General features: G+C 30.5%; 2 protein-coding genes across 2 annotated transcripts; one reads left to right on the forward strand and one right to left on the reverse strand.

Annotated features, from left to right (window-relative positions):
- Positions 1–357: 357 nt before the first annotated feature.
- Positions 358–3139, forward strand: LOC121118643 (uncharacterized). Its single transcript, XM_040713228.2, has 4 exons — positions 358–671; positions 734–923; positions 2506–2672; positions 2726–3139. The coding sequence occupies exons 1-4, from the start codon at positions 429–431 to the stop codon at positions 2909–2911; spliced, it is 786 nt and encodes a 261-aa protein (XP_040569162.1). The 5' UTR covers positions 358–428; the 3' UTR covers positions 2912–3139.
- A 1733-nt stretch (positions 3140–4872) lies between these two features.
- Positions 4873–6833, reverse strand: LOC121118277 (uncharacterized). Its single transcript, XM_040712845.2, has 6 exons — positions 6700–6833; positions 5877–6037; positions 5608–5797; positions 5374–5546; positions 5108–5303; positions 4873–5039 (listed from the first exon to the last, which is right to left on the reverse strand). The coding sequence occupies exons 1-6, from the start codon at positions 6749–6751 to the stop codon at positions 5026–5028; spliced, it is 786 nt and encodes a 261-aa protein (XP_040568779.1). The 5' UTR covers positions 6752–6833; the 3' UTR covers positions 4873–5025.
- Between the last annotated feature and the right edge of the window lie 14228 nt (positions 6834–21061).

Below are 21061 nucleotides of genomic sequence, written 5' to 3' on the forward strand. Positions count from 1 at the left end.
ACATATGTATATATGTTACAAATAGTATATATTGAACTATTCACGACTCGACTATTGTCCAATAAAACGAAATTAAATATGAATATTTATTGTATTGGCAATTGAAAAATAAAGTTAATTGTAATGGAATTAGCCTTTTCTCAGCTACTTACAATTTCCTTTACACTAAATTCTTATTTATCGATTTTTTTAGTAATTGTTTTTTGTTAATTGCTGTATGTATAGAACACCATTTACTTAAAATGTTCAAGACTGAAAAATAATTAATTATATGATGTATTTATTCCTTATTTATGCTCTAGGTTTTATTTTTCAACACTTGCATAAAGTGGAGAACATATGCATTTTCTAAATGCATTTTCTAATGAGGGAGAGAGAGGGAGATCAATTGAACATCAAAACTTGATGTTGTAGTATTGATTTACACGATGAATTGCTTACTCAGTGGTATTGTTTTAACTACCCTATTTATCGTTTATGAGCTACATGCAAAGACGATTTCGCCAAATCCCTACATGAATCATGATAATGAAGTCTTTAGTCCAATACCAATCCATGGAGCCGTCCTAACTATTGCCGACAGTGTTCTGGAAGAAATTAAACCATATTATGGAATCCTTGGACATGAATGTGAACTCACCTTGGATCACATTTATCATGCAGAGTCTTCCGTATGAAATGGGGTTAATCCTTTTTTTAATTATTTATTTAAAAAAATTATATTTGATCGTAGATATCCCAAGAAATAAAATTTAAGCTAGATCTTAAAATCTCATCAATCGGAACTCATTGTATTGAAGAGACTAAGACCTGTATTGGAGTGACGGTATTAGTTATTCCAATTGATATTTGCTCTGAATCCTACCAACCATGCTTCAAATTGATCGATAGAGATAATATTCTATGTATTCCCGATTTGAGTGGTAAGATTTTCTTGTTTACGTGACCAAATGATGCACAAGTATCCACACTTTTAAAAGAGTATTTCAATAATAATTTTATGTTTGCAAGAATATGATCTCTTGGAAGAATATACACCAACATTCAGCCAGATCGGTCTATTTCATTCTGTTTGGCGTTTGTTTTAATCGAGGAATCGGCTGGAAAGATTATGCCGACTGTTTTTTGAATGCACATGGAATAATCCTCATTGACAGTCTGGAAAAAAGTAAAACTATTACAGGTGTATATTATTCATCGTTATTGGACTGTTTAAAAACCGAGGTGCAAGAAAAACACCCAAGATTGGTCCACAAAAAGTATTTTTCCATCACGACAATGCACCAGCTCACACCTTAGCAATTGTGGTCGCAAATTAATGGAAATAAGGTTACATCTAGAGATGCCAAAAGAACTAGCAATATCACGCACATTCACTCTTGTGTCTTCCATCCCCATATCATAGATTTTATCAATACTTCCTTGAGTAGTAAACTCAACAGTACGTCCAGAACGTTCAGGCTCACTTTTGTACATATAACCACTCCTAAATTTTTTTGAAAAACCACTTTCTAACTATTCTAATGGAAGGTACAGACTCCCTTTACTGTATATCAGCTTCTTTTTAGTCTCCTGAGGCGTTTTGCCTTTAATAAAGTAATGTTTCATGAACACAAGAAATTCTTTTTCGTCCAGTTTTTGAAAATTACTCCACTCTTCGATTTAAACGAATGCCAAACACAAAGAGTTAGACAGATCTGGCTGAAAATTGGTGTGTGTTCTTCACAGAGATGATATTAACTAACAATAACCTCAATACGCGATAGTAGTGCCATCTTTTGGACTTTGTAAGGATTTTTCGAACGACCCTCGTATATATTCACAAGGTTAATAGAAATACAAGGTTATACCAAAACACGTGTACGACTGATGTTTAACTTCTACGAAGCTTTTAATATTGACATCATAGTAGATGAGTAGTTGCGTGTTTTGTCAAAATCTGTTTTTATTACCCAGGAGTCGGTACGATACATCAAATAAAAAATTCTAGTATGACGTCATATACTATGATTGGTTACGTGTTTTGTCAAAATCTGCATGTCTTGTCTAACAGTCGGTATGATAAATCCAATTAAAAATTCTAGTAAGCCCGATTACATGACTGTCTAACCTTGTATTTCTATTAACCTTGTATAACCATACATCCCAATATTTAATAAACATACTTCACTGAATAATAGGCTTTGTATTCAAACTTCAGAGATGAGTTCAGATGTCAAAGAATGTTAGCTTTAGTGTAATAATTCATTTTATTTGAGAGTTAATTTGACCCGTATGGCCTTTCAAATAAAATCAATCAATTTTTAATGACAATTCATTTTTGCTTCTTTAAGTGAAACTTGTAGCCCCTCCAAAGGATTAATCTCAATGAATAATTTGTCGAATACTACAAGTGCAATCTATATTTAATTTTGGAAAAATCTTTCTAGTTTGATTTTGTGTTGATGGGGATCATATTTGAAACTTGTTAATTTATAGATATTTTTTAAATGTATGTATAATTAGTTCACAGGTACGAAGACTTCAATTTCTATACAGAAATATTAGATCCTTCCTCAAACCCAATGATCCAAAAAGTTGCTCAAGAGTCAACTAATTTTCTCTATCATTTCTTCAATACTACTCATCCCTGTCCTCTCCATGTTACGAACATTCTACATGCCAGCGAACAAGTAGATAATATTTGGGTACTCTATTGTGTTTTAACTCCTCATTTTCATTATAGATGGATCATGGAATTAATTACTTATTAGATATTGAAGTGGAAACGAATGAAATTGATTTTTACTGTGAGCATGAAGTGAAGCATTGTAAAAGTGTACAGCTGCATCAACCCTCACCACATCTTTGCCCATATGGGAAACACTTTTGCTTGATACCCACAAATTTAAATGATGTTACTTGTATATAAGTTAATTCAAGTAAAAAAAGAAAAGAAAGAAATCTATTAAAATATCTCTAAAGGTCACACGAATAAAATATACACTAATATTAGTGTCAATCAAAAAATAATCATCCACACTTTAACTTACATCAGAAGAAAATTAATAATGAATATTTTTAGTAATTAAGATTGAAGATTGTATTTTTAATTATACTCTGTTTAGAAATTATATAATTCATATGAATGTACTGATTATTTGGTCAATCATGTGTTATTTGAGTATCTTAAGGCCAAAAATGGATATACAAGACACCTATAAGCAAAAGCGAGAATATGGTATACCTCGAGGTTAATAGAAGCACAAGGTTATACCATAACGCGTGTACGACTGATGTTTGACTTCCACCATACTTTTTAATATTTACGTCGTAGTGTATGAGTGGTTGCATGTTTTGTCAAAATCTGAATTTCTTGCCTAGAAGTCGGTACGATACATCAAAATAAAAATTGTAGTTATAGTGACGTCATAGACTATGATTGGTTACATGTTTTGTCAAAATCTGCCTGTCTTGTCCAGCAGTCGGTACGATACATTAAATTGAAAATTCTAGAAAGTCCAATTACATGATGGTCTAACCTTGTATTTCTATTAAACTTGGTACACCAGAATTAAGACCTCTGTTAATATCAGCTGGCTGTTATACAATTTTTTAGAGGGGGGGGGGAGAAAATGAATTACTGTTATAAAGATGAGAACCTTCTATATTTAAAATAGGGTCTAGGAAAATTGCCCATGGAGAAAATTGCTAGTGTCAAAAATTATCATTAGAAAAAATTCTCATAATTTACAAACAAACTCACAATAACACGGCCCAAAACTTTTTTTTGCAATACCGATGGCAGTGGTTTTTAACTTGCTTGGTGGATCCGGAACAATCAAAAAATTAATATTTGCGACTATAATTAAGAAAGAAGACTAGTGGAGGAAATTTTGTTATTGTTAAAAACATAGTCAAAAAAGAATTTAGTTTGTTAATGAAGCATTCCTTTTTGGGAACAAAACGTGTTGTTGAATGCAAGGCAACCGAACCTGAGCTCATGGGTTGTTTAAGACTATGGAAGGAACACCATGCAGGTTAAAAACCACAGCCAACACTTCAAAAATCATTTAGGCCCCATCCAAATACTTCAAAAGAGGATTCGTCTAAGACACCAAACAGGTTAAAAACTACCACCTCTGAGGGGCGTCCCAGGTGGTGGGCTGAGGGAGCTGTAGTCCCTCGCCAAATATCCGTATTTCCAAAAGAATAATTATTCAAAAAAAAAAAAAAAAATCGGAAAAATTTAATTTTTTTTCCAAAAAATTTAATCATCAGTGAAGAACTGTGCACTTTTCAATTAATATTTAAATATATTTTTCGTAAAATTTTATTTTTGAAATTTTTTTCCAAAAAATTTTAGTATTTGTGAAGAGCTGTGGACTTTTGAAATTTTTTTCCATAAAATTTAACTTTTTGTGAATGGTTGTGGATTATTGAACTTCTTTTCGAAAAAAATTAATATTCCGAATTAAATTTGGATTTTTTTTCCAAAGAAATATTATTTTTTGATTTTTCAAAAAAAAAAATTCAAAAACCAATCCCCCCCCCCTCTCCCAAAAAAAAGATAATAATAATAATTCTGCGATCGCCCCTGCCGCCACTTCACAAAGCATTTAGGACTCCTCCAAATAAAATCCGTGTCCATGGGTTGATGAGGCTACGACAAAGACATCAATCAGGTTAAAAACCAAACCCCACACTTCACAAAGCATTTATATGTGTTGGAAGGACTGAATCCAATAGAGTGACTATAGAAATACAATATGGCTATCAACATTCTATAAATTTTGGGTGACCACGTACTTTTTTGGTATTTTTTTTGCATACTGGATGATTATATTATTTTCAACAACTATGTTTATGATTAAATCAAATAGACATCTAAGATTATGTTGGCATGGTCATCAAATCCCCGATGCAAAAAAGTTTATTATTATACTCGTACAAAATTAATACATTTATTTAAGAGACATTTTTAATATAAAAAAATACATTATGTATATGTTTTAAGCTTCTTAGAGGATGTTTTTGAATATATAATTATCGAAAAAATACTAGAAAAGTGATATAAAAACTTCATTAATTAAAAATTCTTATGTGTCAAAGAATGAAATATACTTACTTTGATTGATTTCAACGCAATTGATTTCATTAAGCTTTACAGGGATGAGACAAAACTTTTTTCCAGGACATAAATGAAGTGGAGGTTGATGCAATTTAACGTTGTCACAGTTTTTATGAACATATTCACAGTCAAAGTCAGCTCCATTTGTTTCCACCTGCAACTCTATTTCATAATTGATTGAATCACTTATTAACTATAAGAAAGAAAAAAATAGGTAATTAATTATTTGAAGACATTCACGATGAAACAAAAAAATAACTGACTTGTCTCTTCGCTCTAACCACTTCTCTTAAATGAATGGGGCATGCATTAGTTGTATCAAACTTATGATACAAAAATTTGGTTGCTTCTTCACCAATTTCTTTTAAAATGGGATCGGTATGAGCATTAGGAACGTCTTCAAAATCTTCGTTGATTGATGGAACAACGGGATCAACTATGAACCGGATTGAAACATATAAAATCTACATATCATTATTTAAATTTAATGATCTTACGAACTAATTCTGGTGTACATTGAATTTCATACGTCTCTGTCAAGTTGTGACATATTCCACTTGGATCCTCACAATATTGAGGTTGAGGAATGAAAATCTTTACAGATGAACACGTTTTTGTTTCTGGCTCACATCCTGGGCCCATTACGGTGAGTTTCATGGTCAAATCATAGATACTTTCTTTCGATACCTATAAATATTCAAGGAATTTGTATAGTAAACAATTGATTAATGATGTTATTATTATTTTAAAGGTGATATTCATTTACGTGTAATTTAGCATTGTATATTTCTTCGATAATTAATTGACACTCTTCTCTAACACCAAAATATGACTTTAATTGATCAACAACTTTAGAAGCAACCGTTCGCACACTTTCATCAACTGCAATCGGCTCATAAAAACGAATTGGAGGTGATGTTGCTGAAGCTAAATTATAACAAAAAAGATTAGTATGATTGATGAACTTTTGTAGGTATTTAATCGTTTTAAACTACGATTTTCAGGGCGTCTGAAGGATTGTATACATATATATATATTATTGTTTGGTTTTTAATTTTTTTAAATTAAAAATATTAAATTTTTCGGAAAAAAATTTCAAAAATCCAAAGATGTTCAAAAAAAATTAAATTTTATTAACTAAAGTTATAAATATTAAATTCTTCAATTCAAATATTAATTTTTTTGAAAAAAAATTAATTTCAAATTAAATTCAGGTGCGTTTGCAGGATTATATATAGATTTATATTTTTTTTTGTGGGGGTTTGTTTGTTTGAATTTTTTTGCAAAAAATCCGAAAATTAAAAATGTTTGAAAAAAAATTCAAAAATAAAATCTCCATGATTAATTTCAAAAAAGCTTTTAAAAAATCCACAGCTATTACAATTATCTTTTTTTTTTTTTTGAAAAAAAAATTCAAATATTAAATTTTTTTTTGAAAAATTTCAAAAATATAATTTTATTTTGAAAAATAATATTTTAGATATTACAATATCCAGTAAAAAGGAAAAAAGATCTTTGGAGGGGGGGGGGGGCTACAGCCACTCCAACCCAACCCTTCGGTTGTCCCCAGTTTTATTGTGCTAACTTACCCAATTGAGTGGCAAAAAAGGAGAACAAAACAACGGGGAGTAGTCGACTCATCGTTACAATACTTACTAATACACCATCTTGTTTTTCTCAGCTTTATATATGCGAAATAATGCGTTTTTTACGGGCATGAAAAAACCTTATTCCTGTAATGGAAGATCAATCTGATTCGTCCATAGTGTAGATAGTAGGGATACCGTGCTGTACCTTCTTTTTATGGTATTTCCCAAGATTTATCTCAATAATATCTTATACTTATATTTTTCCCTTGAATTTTTTTGAAATGACATGTGCGTTTTTCTTCATATTGTCTTGATGTAAATAAATTCATATGAAATATATAATATGCCCATCTAATAAGTACACAGATAACTTAAGAAAGAGAAATCTAGTTTTCCACGATATTTGAACCCGTGTACTGAATACATACGTACACAAAAATAGTTTATGAGTCGGTGGTGTTATTGTTGAAAAGTTGTTTAGTCACGGCGAGCTTTTTACCAACTCTTCAGCCCGACTGTAAAAAGGAAGGAAAAATTTGAAAAACATATGGTACTCGCATCTATCTTTCTATATATTTTTTGTTATATTGGACAATTATTCAGGGAATAGCTATTAATCATTATATCAATTGAATTGATAATCCTATAAATAGTGGTGAATCGTAGTCCTATCAGTCCCGTATTGACTAATTTTGTCAGTCCGAGGGCCCATTCTACTCGGTCTTTTATTTTTGACTACAATAGCTAGTATTGGATCGGTCTAAAAAAAAAAAAAAAGACTCGAGTCCTAACAGTCCGGTCCTAATAAAATGTGTCAGTCCTAGGACCCGTCCTTATCGGTCTTTTGTAGAAACATCAACAGCTGAAAGGACGTAGTTAGTACTAACTATGTCATTTGAGTCGCTGAAGTTACACCATAATTGATAACCACTTTCAAAGAGACAAGATACCTGTAGGGGATGCGTGACTAGAACGTATAATCATACCTTCTTGCTTTCAATGAATGATTATTTTCTTGCTTCTAATATTCTTCAATCCTAGCTATGAGTGAAGATAATAAAAAGATAGTTGGGACCGTAGGACTGAAAGACCAATGTCCTTAGGAACTTTGAATGGTAAAAAAAAATCCTAGGACTGATCCAAGACTAACAATAGGTGAAAGAACGTAGGTACTAATTACTTCATTTCAGCTGTCTAGAATTGTATGCTACCAACAAGGAACACTAAAACTATGTCTGTTGTTTAAGTATTGCTTTCTAGAACGTAGAATACTATATAGTATTATACTTTTCAGCTTAAAGTTTTAGTTCTATCTATCCTGCAATCTTTTTTTCGTTTATATTTTCTTCCTTCCTAGTTAGGAATGTAGAATATAAAAATAAAGCTAGGATCAGAAGACAGAAGGACCGACAAATCGATCCTTAGGGCTGAGGAATGGTAAAAAGACCGGAGCGATTAGAAAGATGACTGACAGGAGAGATAAAAAACTGCAAATAAACAATGCAGCCCTAGGAACCGATCCAACATTACTATCAATACCTCATTTTGAAATGAAACGAATTCTAAACAAGGATCCTTGATTAATCCAATATAATACCCTTTTTGATCTCATCATACGTAGATTCAGCTGCTTTAAATCATACAAAAGTAAATTAATGAAACACGTCGTCACCTTTATTGTATCACGCAACTTTTCATCTGAAAAGAAACCGAAAAAGGATTTGATATTTCTGTATAAAAATTGAAGTCTTTGTATCTGTGAACTAATTATACATACATTTAAAAAATATCTATAAATTAACAAGTTTCAAATATGATCCCCATCAACACAAAATCAAACTAGAAAGATTTTTCCAAAATTTAATATGGATTACATTTGTAGTATTCGACAAATTATTCATTGAGATTAATCCTTTGGAGGGGCTACAAGTTTCACTTAAAGAAGCAAAAATGAATTGTCATTAAAAATTGATTGATTTTATTTGAAAGGCCATACGGGTCAAATTAACTCTCAAATAAAATGAATTATTACACTAAAGCTAACATTCTTGGACATCTGAACTCATCTCTGAAGTTTGAATACAAAGCCTATTATTCACTGAAGTATGTTTTAAATATTGGGATGTATGTTTATACAAGGTTAATAGAAATACAAGGTTAGACAGTCATGTAATCGGGCTTGCTAGAATTTTTAATTGGATTTATCATACCGACTGCTGGACAAGACATGCAGATTTTGACAAAACACGTAACCAATCATAGTATATGACGTCACTATTACTAGAATTTTTCAATCTGATGTATTGTACCGTCTGCTGGCAAGGAAAACAGATTTTGATAAAACACACAACCACTCATCTACTATGACGTCAATATTAAAAGAATTATGGTATAACCTTGTATTTCTATTAACCTTGAAATAAACGAAATATTAAGTTATATTATAATTATGCTCCGTTTCTTAAAGGATATCATTTCTTTCTGAATCCTCGTTGACCTTGTATATATATATATATATATATGTACTAGAAAGTACCCGTATTATATATTTTATTTTGAATTATTTTCTTAATGCTTTAAATAATTCCAGAATTGAGAATAACTTGTCGATTTCAAACATTATGAAGATATATACTAAGAGAAACTCTCTAATCCTCTTTCTCAATTCGAGTTTAATATATGCACGTTCTCCTCCTTTCCGTTAGTACAATAAATCGTTTATTAGATTTTTTTTTTTTTTGTTACATTTTCGAATCAACTATCCGTACCTTAAAAAAACTCTTGATCTTGTTTTATGAAAAAAAATCAACTTATTAGCGAAAAAATAAATTTGTTCTCCAGAGCCCAGGAATATGGTTTGATCAGAATAAAACATAGCCTTGGGTACGTAACTTAGAATTCTAAGCAACTTTTATTGTATGTCTAAAGTCCTTATCTTTCTTTGTTTTTAAAATAAATACCCTGATTCTGAGTTTTTATTAGAAGAAGAATAACATACAACCATAATATTATATAATAGTAGATATATTGGCCATTTCATTATTTCTATGAAGAAATTTTGGCTATGAATAGAAATGTAAAGCTAAGCTTATGATAAAATACTAGGGAGCAATATTATAATATAGTATTGAAACCAATTAAATGTGGAATTTTAATATTATCAATATATATGAGTGTAATTCATTTTAAAAATTGTGAATAAATAATATGATTGAATTATTTGTCTAACTACCAGATGACAACGAGCATTTCTTCTGTTTCTTTTCAGAGGAAAGGTTGCGTGAGACAATTAAAGTAACAATGTGCTTACTATTTAATTTAATTTTAAGAAATACATATACATCAACTTTTTTATAAGGTCACATACATATTAAAGTGTTGATATAATTAATTAATTATGAGTTCTGAAATTTCTTCAATTAATAAATCCCGACATTTATTTATAGTTATTACTCTTCATTTAAATATTCCAAAGTCAAACACAAAAATCATGTTAAAATTCAAGTTGAGGACATTAAATAATTAATGATCTGATTTTTTTATATTGAATTAAATATTTTGTCTTTAGAGTAAAGCTTTAAATATTATCCAATGCTCTTTTTTTAGACTTTGGAACTTGGCTTGTAAATTAAAAGAGAGTAGATTTCCATATTGTAACGGGTCGTGATAATTTTTTAATGGGGAGCGGTAGCTAACATAACCAACCGATGAAAATCCGGTGTATTTTTTACCTGGCCGTTTTTTTATTTTTTTTGAATTGGTTATCTGTAGAATGTATTTTCTTTTCCTTAGAAGGTGTCATTATTATTTAATATCTGAGTAGTGAACATCCTTTCCTAAATAGATTCAATTATGTTGGAAACCTGATTGAACATTCGTGTGTGCTCATAAAAGATGGAGCGTAACCTTGAGGATTTATTACTGAGTTAAAATTGTAAGTCCTTCTTGGACTAAGAGTAGAATTGGGGATCGACATCAAGGTAATTCTAGCAAAGGCCTATGTTTATTTCCTTCTCTCATTCCTCTCCTGTGACAGCTGATTGTAGCTGATCTAATGAAACGTCATGAGCATTATTCTTTCTCTCCTCCAAAACATTCTTTAAATTGTCAGGGTTACCAAGTTGATGTTCTGTTTCTTTTTTAACATGTCCATTTTATACTGAATCTTCAACTTTAAAAATAATTCCTAAATAAGGATGTCATTTTTGTAACGAAAAATGAACACGAGGAGAAGGCAGTAGCGAGACTAATGGTGTTATTGAGTTAAGACCCTTGTTACTATCAGCTGCCTGTCTTATGATTTTGGAGGGAAGAAATGAATTACATATATTAAGAGGAAGACCATCTACATTTAAAATAGCATTAATGACAGGATAAATATTATAACTTTATTTAATTCGTATATATGTATGAATATTATGCATTTTTAAAACAATTTACACCAAAGATAGGTGGAATTCTTACTTCAGAGGGAGACTTTAACAACATGACAACCATATTAAATAATGGGAAAAAATATGAAATAGCACACGCAACAACTGTTTTTCCTTTCCTTCATCTCTAAACTTAGTTTTTTCTGAACACAAATACCATCTTTAATTATGACCAAAGTAGAGTAGTTTGTTAGGAAAAAAGTAACTTTAAAAATTAGTAGAGGAAAAACGGTTGTTAAGGACTTAAAACAGAGTTGTTTAATTTATAAATAGTTGTTTTTTCTAATACGATTTGGGATGACTCGACAGTTTTTTGATAAATATTCTAACTCAGTCACCATTTAGTTTCTAATCTTAGTACCATTATACCAATTCCTTCAATTAAAGATAAGAGTACTATACTCTCAATAAATACTTTTACTTGTTAAAAGAAAAATAACACTCTCCCAGATGAAACCTAATAATTAGACCAAAAGAACCCTCTTGTAATTGATAAATACACAATAAAATTATTCTTAGTACATAGAAATTTCTTCCTCTAGAGAATTCCATGGATACACTATCAAGATTAGTCATAGAAAGGACAAAACTGGGGAGTCGAAAAAAAAAAAAAGGCAAAGTCCAATTTAAAGTGTTTTTAAGAAAACCTGAATATGGAAGTAATACATATTTTATTTGAATAATAGTGAATGATATCACTATATTAACTTTTGAAGTAATATGATATTTAGCATAAGAACATATATCATTTTGTAAAATAACTTAAAAAGACGATTGAATTGGAGACCATTATTTATCTTGTTGTTAAAAATATTATTATGAAATAAGTTTTTTTAACCGAAAATGCATTACCATTTAGTCAAGCTAAATAAAAAGATGATTGAATGAAATTTGGCAGGGAAAAAAGATAGGTTACCGTAAATTGAAGGAATATACCTATATTAGTATTACAAATGTTATTTAGCAGTCAAATACTCAAATATAGAAAAATATTTCGTCATATTATGTAGACGAGTTATGTAAATATGTGTATAAATGATATTTTGGTGCAAATATTCTTTTAAGAATGACATAAGTATGATTTTTTAAATGAAACATGCGGAGATATCTACCTATCAATTCTTAATACGTAGAATCCATTTCCTGGATACAGAACTCTGTGCTAAAATATGCAATTACTAAGAAATAAAGATTTTTTATTTTTTTGATATATTAATGACATAATATCCTATTCTCATTTTAGAAACAAGTCTCAATATATGATGAAACATTTGATTATATAGTTTGATATATGTACCTATTTCTAATAAGATCCTTTGCAGTTTATTTAATATCTTATATAATGCATTGGAACATAAATATAAAATATCATTGAGGGAGACGACATGGATACAATATTTTGAATTTTTAATCCTCATGTTACGTACTAGCCGTAGCACCTGGAATGACCTGGAGTTATTAGGCATCGACAAACAGTCCAACTTTCATTTAAAAATATGATAAACCCCAAGAAAACCCTCCGTGTTACCAGGGACGTCCGTAAGAGGTGGCCAAGAGGGGCTGTATCCCCCTCCAATGAAATAATTTTTGCTTTTTATTTTTACATTCAATATTTGAAATTTCATATTAAAAAGAAAAAAAAATTATAGAATTTAATTTTCTGTGAGTAGATTAATTTTTGAAATTTCTCTCCTAAAAATTTAACATTTAATTTTTTTTTTTCAAAAAATTAAACTAGGGATATATGAAATTTTCTTAAAAAAATTCATTTGTTTGGGAACAGCTATGGATATTAGAATTTTTTTATGAAATTTTGGAAATTTTTTCCCCAAAAAATTAATTTGTTGTGAAAAGCTGTAGATTTTTGAATTTCTTTGAGAATAACTATGAAGTTTTGATTTTTTTTCAAAAAAAATGTAATATTTAAATTTGATTTTCAAAAAATTAATATTTTAAATTTAATTTCTGTACATAAAATTTTAATTTTTGAATTTTTTTTTTCCAAATATATGATCCTGCAGTCGCTCCTGGTTACTCTTTGTATTTCATGTGCACACTCATACGCACGACCAAAAAAACGAAACGAGGACCACGTGTTCAATATTGGTCCAAATATGGTGGGTTAGCGAGGAATTTTTTGTTGCTAAAGAAGTCACGTATGTTTGATTTTTTTCTCCATTCCTAACTGTGAAATCTCCATAAACTCACTCTTTTAAATGGATTCAAAAGGAAAATACTGCGATAGGAAGAAATAGTTGTAAATGTAAAAAGGTGGCTATTCAAAAAATTTATCAAATCACTTCAGGAGTATTTTTTATTTAAATTTGAAAATATTATTAAATACTAAGGATTTTACATATTTTTAAATTCAGCTTAATCAAATAATACAGGGTGAGGACTCAAAAATTAGAATCATCTTCGAGGCCGTTTAGCCTCATTTCTAAAAGTTTGACAGTTTTGTACTTGACTCCATTTAAAAGAGCTGACAAAAAGCTACAATTTGATGTTTTTGTGGATCAGAAATGTTCCACCAACAAGCAAAACGGCAGAGAGTGTGCGATCTCCTCGTCCCACAAGTCGATCTCCGATAAGAAGATCTTCACACTGGACGCTGTTCCTAACAGAAGAAATGATCGCTTCTTGGCTGAATCAAGAGCTCAGTTGGAGGGAACCTTCAGGATCAAACATCCAGCTCAGGTCATGTTCCTTCGCGTCGTGGCGTCTGACGGTAGCAACATACGACAAGGTCCTCAGGTATCATGTATTTCCATGGTTGAAGAGCACGTTCCCCAGGGACAACAATTTTTTACTCAAGACGGCAGCCCTGCAAACATGTACAAAAGGGGAAGCATTTCGGCAGGCTGCTTTCTGACCTTCGTCCTTACCCGACGTGATACCCCTGAATTTTGCTGTTTGGTGTGTCTTGGAGGGCAAGACAAACAAGACTTCTGAGCCAATTGTCGATGCCATGAAGACTGTGATCACGGGGGAGAGGATCAACTTATCTGCGGACTTCCTCAAGGCCAGCTGGGTTTCTCGTTCGTCCCCGTATATTGAAGCCATCATTCAGAATGGAGGGGGATATATTGAATGAAAAGTGAAGAAAATGTTGAATTATCAACATTTTACTTGAAAAGTTTACCATAAAAATAGCATAAAATAAACTATGTAGAAGTGAAAACGGTTTTTAAAATTTTCTAATTTTAGAGTCCTCTCCCTATGTATCTAATATATATATATATTAATAAAGCAAAGTTTATCTGAACGGATGGTTGTATGGATCTTTGAGCCAAACAACAATCTAGTCCATGTAAATCTTGAAGTTGTTTTGCATGTAGCTTCGAGCATGTTTAGAGGGTGCACTATATATAGTGTTCCCTGCTGTATATCGGTACCATATTTTGATTTAAGAAATGAAAATGTAGTCGTATCAACAACATATTTCAGATGTGAGCATGTAATATCAAGTGTATATACTGGGTGCACTGTATATAGGGCTCCCTGATATACATCATGAACATATTTTTATCTTAGAAATAACAATGTATTGGTGAAATATTGCATGTAGCATTGGGAATGTCTACATACTAGGAGTTATGTTTCTGTTTACTTTTGTTATTGGGCTCTTGTTTATATCTAAAGATTATGTCGAGAATAAACTATGTGATTAGAATAGGAAAAACGGTTGATGTGTGAGCTCTTTTTTCTTTTTTGTTCATCATATCATAAGCAGTATTTGTGCTAACATCTCTCTCTAGAAAAATAATTCTTGACCCATCTTTGTTGTAAATTGATTTAAAAATAAATAAGTATGAATTTATATCTAATTATAATATTTTCCCGCCACTAATGTTATTTTAATACTAAATACAACGAATGTTGTAATTATAATCATAAAACAGACAGTTGATATTAACAAGTGTTTTAAAGCGGGTGTACTACATGTCTCACTCCCACCTTCTTCTCGCGCTCTTACTAAAAACCCAACTCTGAATATCATAATTAATATGCATTAGCAGTATATATTAAGATGTGAATAGAATAGAAACGCTGGCACATACGCAAGAATGAATTATCTCACTTTAGCGTTTTGTATGTAGCATGGAGCGTGTATACAGGGAGCATTGGGTTTACCTGTTTTTGTTAATGAGCGTTCTAAAGACAAAAGTACTCATGGGTAATACCAAAATGTTATTTTTTTCTTTCAAACTCTTGTTATTATTATTAATCCATTCTAAAGGAAATAACGCCTATAAATTGATATGAGTATTGATTTTATACGTCCGCTTGTGCTCGTGAGAGAACAGAGAGTAACACTAAAGATTTATTTGGGAGTTGTCTTCTATATCATTAAAGCAAAATGTGTCTTTTAGCCGACCCCTAATTGCTCTGGGCAGTGCCGGATACTACAGCTAGAATACTATTGATAAAACAAAGTTCATTTATTTATATGTATGTATGCTCATTACAAGGGCGTCCACAGGATTATATATATATTTGGCGAGGGGTCTTTTTTTCGCCACTTGGTTTATAGCTTTGAGTAATATTAATTTAAAATTGACTATTTTTTCTAAAGATACAAAAATATATGCTTCAATTTCCCTGTATTTATTTTTTACTAACAGGATCTTGTAATTAAAAGAAAATGTTTCCCGGGATACCGCTCTAAGTCAATTCCCGGGAAATGAGAATCCCTAGGGAGTACTTTCATTGATAATTATGTATTCTTAAATATTTTATGATTTTATTTCTTTAATTTCATTTTTGTTATCATATTTCATAATGCATCAGTGAATTCATTACAAATTTTATAACTAGAAGGAGGAAAAAAATGACACAGTGTGTATGGTAAACGACATGATTTCTGCCTAATGAACATAAATGTCCATATATGTATCAGTAATAGGCCTTCATAGATAGTATATAAGTATAAAAAGGATTAAGTAATTGATTGCGTATATATTTACAGAGATAATTGAATCATTTTAGAGTTAATCAAATATACAAACTTTTCTCAATTGAGCAACTTTTACATCCTTTCATCTAATTTAATTGTGGTTTACTTCATTTCCAAGAATATAAATGTAGTCCTTCATTTATTTTGTAGTACCTACTCTTGTAATATTTTGTATTTAAGCCATATCTTCTAAGAATAAATACTACAAGGGAGATTGTAACTTTTTCTCTTGCATCCTGGAATTATTCTCTATAATTAAATTATTTATTGTTCCCCCGTGAAAAAAAGGGATTTTTGACTCTGGCGCCACACAAGGTGTCCATATATAAGATGTGCCGATAAGAAACTTGCAACGCAGTCTGGTTGATGTTAGCTGACAATTTTTTGATGGCATCACAACTGAGCCAAGTTTAGTGTTATTCACTAGTGTTAAGTGTTAACTCATATTGTTCCAAGATTTATGTCTTCTTCTAGAGGTACGAGGCGTATTTGTGCTGTGACAACCTGTACAAATCCATCAGATGTCCACTATTTTGTATACATATTTGAAAATTTATCTTCTGACCTATTTTTCATTAAAAACAACTTTTAATTAATTAATTTACACTAATAGTATTGTCTGATGAGTAAATAAAATACTGTATTATGTATTAATACAATTTGTTTTATCGAATTTCCTCCTAAATTAGCTACTCTATGACTTCAGTCAAAAAACAAACAAATAAATTTCTTATAGACACTCCTTATATATAGTCACATTGGGTGCCACCAAACATTGGTTAAGGTAAGTCGCAGTTACTGTTGTGTCAATTCTTACTTATTCGAACCAGACCAGTCCTATGACCGGTTTTATCAGTCCTAGGGGGCCTTCCCTTTGGACTCTCAGTACTATAACTAATTAAAAAACAATAATAATAATAAACTTGGGTTACTTCAATAAGAACCAAAAATTATTAGTTTTAGGACAGATGTGCAGAACTGAACTGGAAGTTTTTTTTCTTTTAACAGGGGTGTCCATAGGGAGTGGGCTGGGGAAACTGTAGCTCCCTCCCCCGCCCCAATTAAGGAATTTTTGCTTTTTACTAGAAAATGTAACATTTGAAATGTAAATGTCATATTTATCAAGCTTCTTTCAAGACTCCTGAAGCAGGTTAAATCAATACACGAAATTCTTTTTCGTCCATTTTTTGAAAATCACTCCACTTCCTCGATTCAAACGAATGCCTTACAGAAAGTTATATACCAGTCTCACTGAAAGTTGGACTGTGTTCTTCAAAGATATGCTGCTACTGATTAAACATAACCTCAGTACGTGACTGTAGTGCCATCTCTCGGAATTTGCACGGACTTTTCAAACGACCCTCGAATGTAATAAGAAAATAAGCTTAAACTATTAACCCTTTTGACTAACCGAACGCTTATTAGTGCATTATAGGCTACTAAATACCCTTTTTGAAAAATAATTGAATATTTTCAATTTTGTTTAAGCTATAGTTTATATTATGGTTGCAAATAAGCTTTGTACTATAGATTGAAATGAAATTGATGAGTCTTATGTGGCCTAACTTATCACATTACAATTCATACTATAAGTAAGGGTGTACCGATAACAGAATTTCAGTCAATTCTTATTCATATTCCGATATCATTTTTAAGAACAATTCTGATATCGATATATATTGATTTACTGTTTAACTTTTTATAAATTAGGACTTGACGGGGAAAAATTATATTTATATAAATTTATCAATCACAGTTATGATTATAATTAGTTGTAAAGAATTGGAAAATAAAATTATTTCAAAAGTAAGTTCCTCTCTGTGCTCAAGAGTCAATTTATGTCTGGTTGGGTCAATATATTGGTTGCATTATTGAATAGACTTTCATTTATATGAAACTTAATTTTATAATGAAATAAAAATAAATTAAAAAAAGAATTTTTTTTTTAAATCCATAGTTATTCTCAAAAAATTAAATTTTATGGGAAAAATTTGAAAAAATCCAGAACTGTTACACAAATTAAAATTTTTAAGAAAAAAAATTCTAAAATTAAATTTCAAATATAAGATTTTTTTGGGAAAATATTTCAAATATTAAATTTTTCGGAGAAAAAATTCAAAAAAGCTATTCACAAAAAAATTCAAAATCCAGACCTGTTGAGAAAAAACTTTCAAAAAATTTGGAAAATTTAATGTAATTTCAAATATTAGTAAGAATAAAAAAATCCTTAATTTTGAGGTGGAGGGACTACAGCCCTTCCAGCCTTTTCTCTGCAGACACCCCTAATGATCCTTACTTCTTTTTATTGGTTGACCGTTTAAAATAATAAAATTAGATTTTATTTTTCTTAATAATCTATGCCTATAATTAAGTAAGCAGAGGTATTGGTGGAATTTGCATTATTGAGCCGATTCTGATAGTTTAAAAAGGTCGTTACACCCCTAATTATAAGCTATAAATAATTCCTCATATAAAAACTACCATTTTGTGTTTGCAATATAAAAACTTTCTCCCAATATTTAACAATATCTCATGCAAAAGAGTCAAAACTTGTATTTTTTTAGGTCATTGAATTATTGTATCAAATGGGGGAGGCGACTTTTGTTTTCTACGGTAACTTCTTACTAGTGATGGGACAATTAATCGGAATCGGAGAATCAGGTGTTTTTTCTGGATCGGAATCTGGAAAATAATGTTTTAATTTCCGATTCCGATTCTTATTATTTATTAATAGTTTTTAACTATTTATTACTTTTATAAGTTTCCAAAAGTCGATTTGTTACAGTTGGAGCAGTCTAAAATTGCAATAGAACGATGGTATTTGTCTCTTCATAAACCTTATTTCTTGTTCAAGGAGAACAAAACAGGCTGAATTGTGTGTAATTACCGAGAGTTCATCAATTCTCGAAGTTGTTTATCTAGGACTGTGAATTCATACTTCCAATGTATCCAGCCAAGTTATGAGAACAGTAACAAGTGACTTTTAGGCTCTTTCAATAAACTTATAAGTGTATTTTTCTAGTATGATAAAATGACCTTTGAATATGTAACTACGTTTGTAAAAAATAATAATGGTTTTAGTGATATTTGTCTTATGCGAACGCTATGTGGATGGGAATAAAACGATATCCCAGTTCCTGCCAGGTGCCGGTCACAATATCCGATTTGTATTATAAAACAAGGGAAGAATTTGTTAAAAAATTTACCAATAAAAGTAAAACTAGTAAAGTTAAATTTATTAAAGTTTTTTTCATGTGTATTTTGTTTATTGATAAAGTAGTTTCATTGATCCTGTATCTTGTTTTGAACTCGAGAGAGATGTTTTTTTTTTTTTTAGATGAAAAATGATACTCTTTTCTTTAACCTTTATAAGTTATTCATCATTGATAATGAATGATCAGAATATCAGAGAAATTTATTCCATTTTTTTTTTTAAAGCTCTATTCAAAGAATATGCATTTTCAAAGATTTTTGTTCAATTTTTTACTTCCTGAGTGATCCTATACTTTATGATGCTGTACAACCTAACTCATAACAAAATTATCTTATTGTATACGATTTCAATATCTTATAATGACCCTATATTTAAATTCCAAGCTCTCCGTGAACGGATCCCTTCATAGTTTCAATTCTTGAATATATTCAATTGTTACATATGGATTGATAATATTCCCACCCAAAGAACGGGTCGACTCTACTCTTTTGAGGTTTAGACTATTATATCAGTTTAAAAGAATCTTGCCATTTTTTCCACTATTCACGTTTCCTTTTTTTTCTTCTGCCATTTTTTTCACTGCAAAGATCATTGAAAGATCATACCAGATCACAGATTTTGGTGTAGGTTATAACATAAACAGTATGAAAAAAAAAAGATACAATTCCGATGAGAAATTCGTCATAACTTCCTTAATATTGAAGCTATAGACATGATTTTGGTATTCAAATGTCTTTTTTACTATTATCTATTAGATAGAACAGGGTTTAAATGAAAATATTGAATTTTAAATGTTTTATAACATTCCTATATAACATACAGTGTATAAAACGAAGTATTTTACATAAAAAATGTAAGGTATATGACTTTCTATGAGGTTTATTAACAAGCTAAAGTACTCCCAAGTGGTCATCAAGTCATATTTTTTTTTTTCTGTAGTTGCTATTAATACTTTTTTATTCTTAAGGAGATAAAGTCCGGGCAAAGACTAATGAGTGAGTATCTACGTATGCTCATGAAAAACGGATTGTAACACCAAAGATTTGTTAAGGAGTCATTTACTACATAATTACAGCAAAATTTGCATGTTTTTGACGCCTAATAACTTAAGCCAATACCGGGTACTATCGCCTGTAATAATATACGAGAACAGTGTTAGGAGAATAATTTTCAGACCCCTCAGGCCTAGGGGTCAACACCAGCAAGACTGAAGTCTTATCTTCGCTAGAAGAACCTTTGGATATATATTTGCCGCTATTAAAATTATGATGTAGATCAACTCTTCCTGGAGTCTCAGTAACAAAAGAGGATGGAGCGATCGGTATAAACAATAACACCGAGAGAGTTCTAGAATATATCCCTAGTACTACGTTGTTGTATGATAATCACCACATAAATATCTTAGATAGGGTAAAAACATTGAATGTAGTCACAATACCCTGAGTAGTCCACTAACTTAGGTATACTTCTTATTAAGAGAAAATCAATCAAAAACAAAATTCAGATCATCCAGGGAAAATTTAAAAGGGATTCAACAGAAAAACAGGGTTGCAAAGTTGATTTTCTTTTTTTTTTTTAACATGACCAAAATTTCATCAATAGATATGTCAAAATTGTCTAAATCCTTGTAGTGGTAATCAAAAAGAAAATTATATTTCGTGAATTTTGATAGAATTGCTGAACGGGATTACTATAAACTATAGTACTTCGTATTCTTACGAGGATTTCGACAATTTTAACATCCCTATCCAACACTAA

The sequence above is a fragment of the Lepeophtheirus salmonis genome, chromosome 5 (genome assembly GCF_016086655.4).
Source record: "Lepeophtheirus salmonis chromosome 5, UVic_Lsal_1.4, whole genome shotgun sequence".
NCBI classification, from domain to species: Eukaryota; Metazoa; Arthropoda; class Copepoda; order Siphonostomatoida; family Caligidae; genus Lepeophtheirus; species Lepeophtheirus salmonis.